This window comes from Muntiacus reevesi, chromosome 7 (genome assembly GCF_963930625.1).
Source record: "Muntiacus reevesi chromosome 7, mMunRee1.1, whole genome shotgun sequence".
Classification (NCBI taxonomy): domain Eukaryota; kingdom Metazoa; phylum Chordata; class Mammalia; order Artiodactyla; family Cervidae; genus Muntiacus; species Muntiacus reevesi.
The window spans coordinates 589,441-601,394 of NC_089255.1; the positions used below are offsets into that span (position 1 = coordinate 589,441).

Genomic DNA, 11,954 nt, shown 5'->3' on the forward strand with positions numbered 1-11,954 from the left:
TCTTGCTAGAAATGCAGAGTCTTAGATCATACAAAACCTGCATTTCAACAAGATTCCTGGTTGTTTCATACGTACATTAAAACTGGGGACTTGCAGATGCAGAGGATCCTAGAACATAGAGTTATGAGAATTAATAATCTTACTTCCTAGACACCATTGTATATTTAACCTTCCTGGCATAGCCATTTTTGCTTTCTCAGCACTTTTTCATTTCTTTATATTCTCTAAGTTATCATATGTTGCTCTTCTCATTCCATCTGTAGCACAAAATATTACATATCTCTAAGATCTAGAAAATTGTAGCTGATCAGTCATCCACTGCCTTTTCTGTCTTCATTCAAAATATCTTATTTAATTTTGAAAAGCTGTATTAAACTTAGTTTCTAATTCCTTAGAATAAACAGATACTAACACAAATATAAACTGAGACATATTAATTAACCAATGTTTATCTTTAATAGGAATCATGTACATCTTACTTTCTCAAAATTTCTATCCAGTTATTTAGATAATTTTGTTATGTGACGTGCTTACTTTTCTAGATTCTTTTCTAAGAAGTATTTTGCTATCTGCCTTTTCTTTAAATAAGAGCCATAGCACCTCAGGTAAAATTAACCTTGGTCTGTTAACACAAACATTAGACAGTGTTTGGTCTTTAGATGTTTAAATATATTTATATCTGTAACATTCTGGAGAGGGAGGTCACTGTTGTGTGGAATATCAGCTCTGAAAATACTTGGCTTGAACCTCGAGCAATCCAACCAACCTTGGATCTTCTTTGTCTCCAGATCATCTACAAATGTTAAGGTTTTTTCCTATGTCAATAAAGAATATACACACACATATGAGTTTGATTTTGTTTTTAAATTAAACGTGGAGCTAATATAAAATAAGATTTATAAGGTATGTGTAAGGTATCAAGTATCATAGTGCAATGAAATCCATGTAGCCACTGCCCAGTTTAAGTAACATAACATACCTTTAAAATCCTGCCCCTGCTAGATACCATAATCTTCCCTTCCTGCTCCCTAATCACTCTAGAATTTTATGATCATTTCCTTGCTTTTTCTCAGTTATACAACACTTGTAACTCTAAATACTGTTTATTTTGAACTTTTATATTAATAGAATCATATGATATATATTCTGTGACTTTTTTTTTTAAACCTGACATTATTTTCCTGGTATTCATCTGCAGTAATTTTTGTAGATAAAATTCACTTATTCTCACTACTCTATTGGCAAATACTGAATACACCTTAATTTATCCATCTACTACTAATGGAAAGTTGGATTATTTGCAATTTTTTGCTATTACAACTGTACTGAGGGACTTTCCCAGCAGCCTAGTGGCTAAGAATCCGCCTTCCAAGGCAGGGAATGCGGGTTGATCCCTAGCCCAGGAACTGGGATCCCATAGGCCATGGGACCTGAGCCTGAGCGCCACAACTAGAGAGAAGCCCACAGGCTGCAGTGAGGATCCTGACGTAACCAAAAGTAAAATAAATGTCAGAAAAGTGAAGCCGCTGCACTGACAGGGTCTTTGTGTTTATGCATTAAGGACACGAGTCTCTTTATGGCAGTGATTCAGTCCTCACTGAGTACCACTGACTGACTATGTTTTACGATAAATGACATGTAATAATTCTTCTGTATTGATTCTATAAGGACTTGCTTTCATACAAATGACAGCACATGATAAATTTAAGAATAATATTACCACATTTCAACTTTTTGGAAAATGTATTTCAGACTGTTACACAGAATCACATGATCCTCAAAATTCAAGTTTACAACTGATCTTCACAAGACCCTTATCCATATACACAATAGTTATTCAGAAGGAAAAATTCGATACAGTATTTTAGTAGTTACGTGATTTGTAACCAATACTGAATTACTGAAAGCCGAAGAACTCTCAATGAATTACATATAGGATAACCATTCTCAAATACAAGAAGCGAGACAATAAAGGAAAATTTTCTGTTCAGTCGTAGAAAAATGATAAAGGCATTTATGATGAGATAAATGCTTTAAGTTAGTACACAACCTACTGGGTGAATAAAACTGCCACACTGGTTGGTAGTTTTCCTCTTGAATATATGTGGTATGGCATCATCCATTTTGGAGAAGAAAACGGCAACCCACTCCAGTATTCTTGCGTGGAAAATTCCATGGACAGAGGAACCTGGTGGGCTACAGTCCATGGGGTTGCAAAGAGTCAGACACAACTGAGCATGCACACATTACCCAATTATCTGACATTAAGTAATACGTAAAATTTCAAGTCGGAGTTCTCAAAACGGTTGCTTGGTATTTTTGAATAGTGTCTGGTGTACTCAGAGTGTTTCTTTTCATTTATCTTTTCTTCTTTTATAAGGTTTAGTGGGACTGTGCAATGCTGGAGCAATAGTCCAGAATGTCCTGAATAGTGAATTCCATTGTAACACCAGATCCAGGATAACAGCGAGCTATCAAACCTTCAAAATGCTTGTACTGGCGAATGAATTCATCCTGCATGGAGTGCCACACCACCTACAAAATGAAAATGAGAGTCGCTAAACTGCAAGAGGAAACAATACATAACAAGAATGTAGAAATACTGTCAAGACATATTCTAAGCATTTAGGATAGCATAATTCACTTTCACACATTGGAGAAGGCAATGGCAACCCACTCCAGTGTTCTTGCCTTGAGATCCCAGGGACGGGGGAGCCTGGTGGGCCGCCGTCTATGGGGTCGCACAGGGTCGGACAGGACTGAAGTGACTTAGCAGCAGGATAGCATAATAGTTAATCACTGTGGATGGTGACTGCAGCCATGAAATTAAAAGATGCTTGCTCCTTGGAAGAAAAGCTATGACAAACCTAGACAACATATTAAACAGCAAAAACTTCACTTTGCTGACAAAGGTCTGTAGAGTCAAAACTATGGTTTTTCCAGTAGTCATGTAGAGATGTGAGACTTGGACCATAAAGAGGGCTGAGTGCCAAAAAACTGATGCTTTCGAACTGTGCTGGGGAAGATTCTTGAGTCCCTTGGACTGCAAGGAGATCCAACCAGTCAGTCCTAAAGGAAATCAACCCTGAATATTCATTGGAAGGATTGATGCTGAAGTTAAAGCTCCAATATTTTGGACACCTGATGTGAAGAGCCGACTCACTGGAAAAGACCCTGATGCTGGGAAAGATTGAAGGTGGGAAGAGGAGAAGGTGGCAGAGGATGAGATGGTTAGGTAACATCATCGACTCAATGGACATGAATGTGAGCAAACTCTGGGCAGTCCATGGGGTCGCAAAGAGTCGGACACGACTGAGCGACGGAGCTGAACTGGGAGAGAGTGAAGGACAGGGAAGCCTGGCGTGCTGCAGTCCACAGGGTCACAGAGTCACGTCTGAACGACTGAACAACAACAGTTAAGAATGTACATCCTGAAGGAAGATTCGTAACTCCTCGAGTGACCTTGAGTATGTTACACCACTCTTCTGTGCCTCAAGGCCCTCCTTATCTGTAAACTGGGTCGTGATAATAATACCTTCCCCACAGGTTCAAATGAGATTAAATGAGTGAATGTATGTAAAGTGCTCAGAACAGTGTTTGACAACACAGTAATGTTTATTACATTTCAGCTGTTATTGTATCTGTTCCAATAGCCAACACAGATGTGGCTATGCACTACTATGTATGAAATAAGACTAAGGATTAAATGAAACTTCACAGCAGATGAAAGTTTAATTTATCTAAAATTAAGGATGCAAAACACTTCTTGATGACATGGAGAACACCAAGATGAGTCAGACTAATCATGAGCAGTCAAAGGGATCTATAGTCTAGAAGTGGAAACTAAATTGCTGACAGATATAAGCAGAAATCAATACGACACTGTAAATCAACTGTACTTCAGTCAAGAAAAAGTAAACAAATGAACAGTCCCATCAGAAAATAAACCTTAGACAACTATCAAGGCAGAACCTGACACACACACACTGACACGGCAGCGCTGTCAATAGGCTACACTTACTCGACTTGTTTCACATCAGCACAGTGCAAAGGGCTTTATGCACGTATTATTCTATTTAAGTCTCATGACAACCTGGTGAGGGCGGGTACTATGAACGAACACCACTTCTATCTGCCAGCTCAAAGAGTGCCTTCTTCGAGGATTTTTCCTTGTAAATCCTAAATGTCACAAACCTTAAATTCCTAACAGTCAGCTTAAGACTATTTTACTAAACAGCTTTACTTACACTTTTTGCTTCTCATCTTTTAGCTCACAGTATTTCTTCCACTGGGAATGCCACTTCTATTTTATCTGTTAAGTTAGTATCTGACTTCCAGAGACTAACATAAATGCTTTCCTTCATGAAGCCTTCCATGATGCTAAAATCAAGAGTGATTCTTACTCATCTCTAACTGAGGTTTAAACCTGACTCTATCATACATTAGCTATGGGATCGTGGTCACATTACTCTACCTCTCCAAGCTCTGATTTTCACATGTATAAAATGGCAATGGCAATAATATTAGTGCCCACCTAGAGAGTACAGGTATTATTTCTGCTTTTCAAATAAGGAAACTGAGGCTCAGAGAGGTGAACTAACTTGCTCCAAACCAGGCAGTTTTACCTGGAGGCAGATTATGAACCCATATCCAGGCTCCCATGCTCACAATCACTCCACATTCCATTCCCTTACTACCTTCCAAACTAAAACAAAACACAGAAAGTCATGAAAAACCCGTCCCCAAACAAAAGCAAAACAACTTAATGTCTCAAAATGATACCACAGAAATATAAAATACACAGAGATAGCCATATAAACTTGTATAAATATTCCTTTTTTCCTCACAATTTACTAATCTTGTCTGCATTTTATATGGCGCTTTCCTCCTGCACTAAAATTAGAAAATGTATAGCATTTCTAGAGGAATATTTAGGGGAAAATAGATATATAAAAGGATGTGCAATCTAGGTAGGTTAAGAGAACTAAAGCATACCTGAAGTAAGTTCTCCTCTTCACATAAATGTTTATCAACCTTCTTGTAGAGGTTATCGAGACCTTTTTTCACTTCTTTTCCAGGAGACTCTTTAATAACTTTTCGGAGTTCTTGCTTGTTAAACGCAAGTTGATAGCTCACTTCCTCCTCTCTTATACCCTGTGCCACCCGAGCTTCCACACCTTCAAACAAATGCTTCAAGGAAATGAAAAGAAACAACGGCTAAGAACGGCTCTCACTACCACTTAAATTAAAAAAAAAAAAAAAATCTGATTATAAACTAGTATATATCCACTGTGTAAAAATCAGACGGTGTGTGAAAATATAAAGGATAAAATAATAATCAGCTATTATCACACTACTCAGAGATAAGTACTGTCAAAAGACTAGAATTCCCTCTAGTCTTTTGATGTGTGAGTATGAAAATGAGATTAATTTTGTATGCTATATTTTCCATTTAATATTTGATATGTTTTTCCCAAAGTATAAATTTTAATGGCTGCATCATGTTCCGTCCAATGACTATACTATGTTTATTCATTCCTTCAGTATTAAGTATTTAATATTTTTTACTTTTTCTCTTGAAGTTGGCAAAATCTACTCATCAAAAACAAAATCTATTATAAATACAGCTATAAATAACTTTCATACATAGGTATTTACCCACATTTTTGATGACTGTCCAGCATAAATTTCTAGGACTATAATTCTTCAGTTGAGGAGTGTAATTGTTAAGCATTCTGAAGACTCTTCATATACACAAATTGCTTCCCAGAAAAGTTCAGTTACTTTATATTTCTGTCAGCAGTATATGACACTATTTAATCTTATCATACTATCATCAGCATTATCATAACTAAAGAAAAATCTTTGTCATTTTGAAAAGTGAAAAAGGGGGACTTTCCTGGCAGTCCAGTGGTTAAGACTCTGCCCTTCCAATGCAGACGGCATGGATTGGATCCCCGGTGGACGGACGGGGATGGGGAACTAAGATCCCACATGCCAAGTGGTGTAGCCAAAAAAAAAAAGTAAGAAAGGTTTATTTGTCATTTTATTTCAATATTCTTCAGCTAGCAATGAAGTTTATCTGCTTTTCATATGCTAAGTACATTCAGAACCCATACCCATTTATATATTGGGATCCTAGTGCTTTCCTGACTGATTTTAAAAAGATCTTTTATATTTAGCATCCTGACTCTTGTACTGTTATAAATATTCTTCTCAGGCTGCCTTTTAAGTGTAAGTGGTTTTTTAACATGTATATTGGCAAGTCTTTACTTGAGCACAACATGATTTAATACTGACAAGTCAAATCCCCTCTCTACTATTCTCTAAAATTTTCTTAGCAATTATTTATTTATTCTTCATTAAATTACTACATTTTTAATAATAATTTTCTAGACAAATCTGTTCCAGATATTTAAATTTTTTTTCTACACAGATTTTAATTAATGTATTTATTTTTCTACACAGATTTTTAATTGGTTATTATAACATATAGGAAACAAACTGTTTTTTGATATATATATATACCTTGACTAGGTTAAAAAACCTACTTTACTTTACAAGATGAAATAACTCCCACATGTCACACACAGGTGATTGTAAGCCCGAGGGCCTCCCAGGTGGCGCAGTCACAGACTCCGCCTGCCAGCAGGAGACACAAGAGGCCCGGATCTGACCCCTGGGTGGTAGGATTCCGTGGAGAAGGAAATGGCAGTCCATTGCAGTATGATTCTCTTTCCATATGTCTTTATGTTTCGGTCTTACTGCATTGGCTAGAGCTTCTCTAACAATGTTACATAATAAAGGATTTATCAATGTGTCTGCTCTAAATTTGATTTCAAAGGAAGTTCCTTTATGTTGCAGTTACGCATCATGCAGGCTTTAGGTCTGAGACAGACCCTTTACCCTAAAGGAATATCTGCCTGTTCTTCAGTTTACAAGGCACTGGTTCTGCATTTGAATTGCTGACAACAGACAGACAATTTTTATTTGACTCTAACTTCAAAACAAAGATGACGAATCACACTGTGGACCTAATTTGTTAGAAGGGTCCATTTAAGCTTCTACTATGTTGCAAAGTTCTCTAAAACTACCATTTCTCATGTTTAAAGATCAGATTTGCTCTGGGGAATGACAAGTCAAGAAAGGAAGGATAAAGAAAAGGCAATGAATAAAACAATTTTTTATTTTCTTTTTATCTTGATAGAATTTTCAAAATCTTCATCTGAGCTAGGGATAAAGGTTAGCCATTTACGAGGTAAGAAATGGAAGACTGGTATAATGGAAAAGGCTAAATCTATGGTTAATCCCCCTGCTTTGCTACCTGTCAATTACTATAACTTTTTATTTACTTCCAATTTCTTCATTTGTAAAACAAGGATAATGCTATCTTACCCCACATCATCGTTTACAAGAATTAAAAGAAATAATGTATATAAAACATCTAGCAGTGTCTGAGCAGCTTCAATATCTCAGTCCATCCTTCCTTATCCTCCTGCACCCACCAATGAATGAGCAAATTTAAATGTCTGTTGTGTTACTCACATCTAAACACAGGTTCAAAACCAAGAAAAAAATACTGAATGAAAATATGCTGACATTTAGCTTTTCAAGAGGTTGTCCTAAAGAGTATATGACATAAGACTGAAGGTGATCTGTGTTTTTTTGTTTGGCTTCTTTTTTTTTCAGCTTCTAGACATGAGATTTTCAAACGAGAAAGTGTTGCAAAAATATGGTGGAAGTTTTCCATCATGAGGACATCCCTGGGGGTCTTCTGGCTTTCGTTCGCTACTTTCTCCACTAAAACAAAAATGGAAAAAATGTAACGATGACCTGGTATGACTATGACCACATTTAGCTATGGAAAAATTACATGATTTTTTTCATTTATAACTTTAAGAAGGAAGCACATTTCTGGACTTAATCAAATAAAACATACTGTATTGAAGGATCGACCTAAACCTAAATAAAAAATCATTCTAAAACAGTTATATATATATATATATATATATATGGCTAAATTTGGATTCCTATTTCACATCTTTTAGCCAACCAAATTCTAAATTGTTCAAGTGCTTAAAATGTCAAAGGCAAATAAATGAATGCAATTGTAAGTACTAAGAAAAATAAACCTAATTAAAGAAATAATTCTGTGGTAGTACGAACTTTCTAAGAATGGCCCAAAACTGAGAAGTCATAAAGAGAAAGATGAATAAACTTAACATATAATTTGGAAGCTCTTACACAGTAAAACATACCATAAGCAAAACTGAATTATATCCTTCTAGGTTAACAAAGGATAACAAGACTGATAATACCGAGAAATACTGGGTCTTGAGGCAGATGTGACAGAAACTTTCACCAAACACTCAAAGGACCAAACTGGTATAATCTTTCTATGTGGTTATTTGGCAGAAACTCAACAGACACAAAACTTCTGACCCAGGAATTATTTCTAATAACTGATCCTAGGGAAATCATTGGACAATATACAGAAATATACAGAAAACTGGAAACAAACCAAATGCCTGTTAACAGAAGATCTGCTAAGTAAACAATGACAGATGGAACTCTATGTAATCATCAGAAGTGACTACGGTTATCTGTATCAGGAGACAAGGACAGACACTAGAATCACAGAGTCTAGCAGGTTCCAAACAGGGTGTAAGGTGTGAGAAACATTTCAAATTACAGAACACACAATATGTGCATGTCTGTCAGGGAGAGAGATATACTGAAAAGTTCACACAGGTAAAAATTAAATGTTAACCTTTGTATGATGAGATTACAAATTACCTTTAGTTTCTTCTTGATTTTTAAAGTCAGTGTGCTGATTTTGGGGGGTATGTAATGAGCATATACTACTTTACAATCAGACAAAGCAAAGCTACTTTGAATTTTAAAAGAAATATCAACCATATAAACATTCAATCATGTAATTTATCATCTTTCCCCTAAACCTGTTTCCACCAAAAATGTATTATCTCTAACTGTTGAGATAATTCTACTTTGGTCATTTTTTTTAGTTTTAAAAATTCCTGAATTGATGCAGTCAGATCATTTATTTCAAATTAAACACATCCACACTGTTTCTGTAACTTAACTGTGTGATCTGACATAGCTAGATGATGAATTACACTATTTTAGCATTAATTTGGGCTTCCCTGGTAGCTCAGCTGGTAAAGAATCGGCCTGCAATGCAGGAGACCCAGATTCAGTAACTGGCTCGGGAAGATCCCCTGGAGAAGGGATAGGCTACCCACTGCAGTATTCTTGACCTTCCCCGGTGGCTCAGATGGTAAAGAAACCACCTGCAATGTGGGAGGCCTGGGTTTGATCCCGGGGTTGGGAAGATCCCCTGGCTGATTGCACGGCAACCCGTGCCAGTATTCTTGCCTGGAGAATCCCATGGACAGAGGAGCCTGGTGGGCTACAGTCCATGGTGTTGCAAAGAGTCGGACATGACTGACTGACTAAGCACACACACATACAGACATCACTGTTGATCAGCTCAAGAAGACTCCTGCTAAAATGCGAATGTAATCCACAAGGTCATTTTTGTGTTTAAAAAATGAATTTCAACTTTGCATACTGATAGCCCATATGAACCCTAAAATATAAGTAGTTCCTGGTAAATACAAAAGGGTTTTACACACTGTTTTTCAAATTTAAGAAATCTTTATTATTATTATTATTTTTAATATATATATATATTTTTATTTACTTGTGCCAGGACTTCATCGCTGCATGTGGGATCTGGTTCCCTGACCAGGGATTGAACCCAGGTTCTCCACATTGGGAGTGTGGAGTCTTAGCCACTGGACCACCAGAGAAGTCCCAAATTTAAGAAATCTTTAATTTCAGAAAACTTAAAAAAGACTAGAGACTATGGAAAATAATGAACACATCTGTCTCCCAACTTCTAACTTAATCAGAAATAATGAAAACAACTGACCAAAAACACCAGAAATAAGGAAAACCACCACCAAAAACTTCTTCATAATGTAACAAAAGTTTACCATTAACAAATACTCCTCTGATAAGTTTAGTATATGCTTTATCTAGATCTCCACGACACTCAGCATTTTTAAAGATTGATTCTGCGAGTCCAGCAAATTCTTCAAATTCAGCAACAAACGGGAGAATTCCTACTTTACTCTTCTTTGAGATCTTTACTTCTTCCATTTGCCTTATTTGGTTACTCTAAAGTTAGGCAGAAAGCAAGGGAGAAAAATAGCTAAGCAACTTAGAAACAACGTACAATTAAAAGTAAATATATATACCACAAAGGCATGATGTAATTTAATACCTAGAACATTTCGGACATTTACTAATCAAAGATTAACACAATATGGATAACTATGAAAAACTATTTCTAGAGATTAAAAAGTACATAGATATCATTGAAGGAACTAAAATCAAGGGAAAAAATCCAAATTATTCAAAACAAAATGCACTCAAAGCTTGTGAACCTCAGGTCTTTGTTTCAAGTAAAAACAACCAATGAACACTTCTATCATTTATAAAAGGTAAGTATATAATGATTGCCCACTTTGGGGCAGAGCAGATACCAGAGCACACACAGGATCTCTCAAGATTATTTCTGGTTGGTGTCTATATAGTCAAGTTGAGAACCACAACCATTTCCAAATCTCATCAGCCTAAAATTTGTTTGGATAGAGAAGTTCTATGTTTTGGGGGTATGAGCACAGAGGAGAACAGGTACTTCTACTGTGGATTTGCATTATATAGTTTTCCATGTACCTATTAGTCATTCACTCTAAATCAGTATAGCAAAGTACTTGTGTAAGATGGATACAAAGTAACAAATAGACAAATAGACAGAATATAGACACTTTGGTTCAAAATAATCAATTATGATTCTGTGTACTTCCAGGGGATCTAGTTCTATTCCCAGTAAGAAGTACACTGCCCAAGTGTTGAATCATTTTCAACTCCTACCTAAAATTTCATTGTGCTGAGATTCTGGGGGTATAACCTGAAAACCATATGACATGTAGAGATTAGAAAAGTAACCGTTCTTTTGTTCAATATGGTATTGGAAGTCCTAGACATAGCAATCAGACAGGAAAAATAAATAAAAGGAATCCAAATTGGACAAATCATTCTAAAACCTGTATGGAAACACAAAAGATCGTAATGCCAAGGCAAGCTCAAGAAAGAAGAACAAAATCAGAGGTATTATGCTCCCTGATTTCAAACTATACTACAAAGTTACAGTCATCAAACAATATGGTACTGGTACAAAAACAGACATGTACATTAACAGAACAGAGCGCCCAGGAATAAACCCATCCTTATACGGTTAATTAATCTATGACAAAGAAGGCAAGACTATACAATGAGGCAGAGACACCCAGATCATACCATTTTCAAAGGTTAAAGGGTACAAAACCACATCACTGTAGTGTGAGGAATCCTGAAAAGCAAAGTAAATGCAGGTAAGAAATGTACTGGAGTGCAGTGTCCAGCTTGGTAGTACTTGATATGTTTCTAATTTTATCCCTAGTTCTTGGCAGGCTAATCTTTTTAGCCCCGTTCCTTGAAGAACACTTTGGGCTTGGCCACCAGATGAAAGTACTAAACTCAGATACCATCTATTCCACTTTCTGCAGTTGTCTGACATTCATTCTTTGGCTCAATACACAGAGAACCATTCACTACTCTTTCAAGGTATGCTTTAGGTCCAGATCTTGTCCCAAGTACCAAAAACATGTAACACTTACTGAGCACACACAACTGACGACACTGTGAAAAGACTTGATTTAAATTAAGAAACAGATTGATGATAACCAACAGAAGGAACCATCCTCTTCCCTTTAGTGACAAGGTCCATCTTTTAGAAATACATGCAATTTAGGGAAAAAACACGACTTTATACCTTTGTCTAGGTTAATTTAACTAAATTTCTTCACTTCCCAGTTTTGAGAGGA

The 11,954-nt window shown here is 36.3% G+C and overlaps 1 protein-coding gene and 1 non-coding gene across 2 annotated transcripts in view; both read right to left on the reverse strand.

The window, feature by feature from the left end:
• Window positions 1–441: 441 nt before the first annotated feature.
• The window catches only part of LOC136172094 (exocyst complex component 1-like), a 49,192-nt gene continuing 37,679 nt past the window's right edge, over window positions 442–11,954 (reverse strand). Inside the window, 5 exon segments of the mRNA XM_065941210.1 lie at window positions 442–2,535; window positions 4,996–5,190; window positions 7,600–7,683; window positions 7,685–7,800; window positions 10,020–10,203. Coding sequence (XP_065797282.1) covers window positions 2,383–2,535; window positions 4,996–5,190; window positions 7,600–7,683; window positions 7,685–7,800; window positions 10,020–10,203 — 732 coding nt within the window. The 3' untranslated portion in view covers window positions 442–2,382.
• On the reverse strand, window positions 9,761–9,833 carry TRNAG-CCC (transfer RNA glycine (anticodon CCC)). The gene has a single exon. It is a non-coding gene; the product is annotated as a tRNA-Gly (tRNA).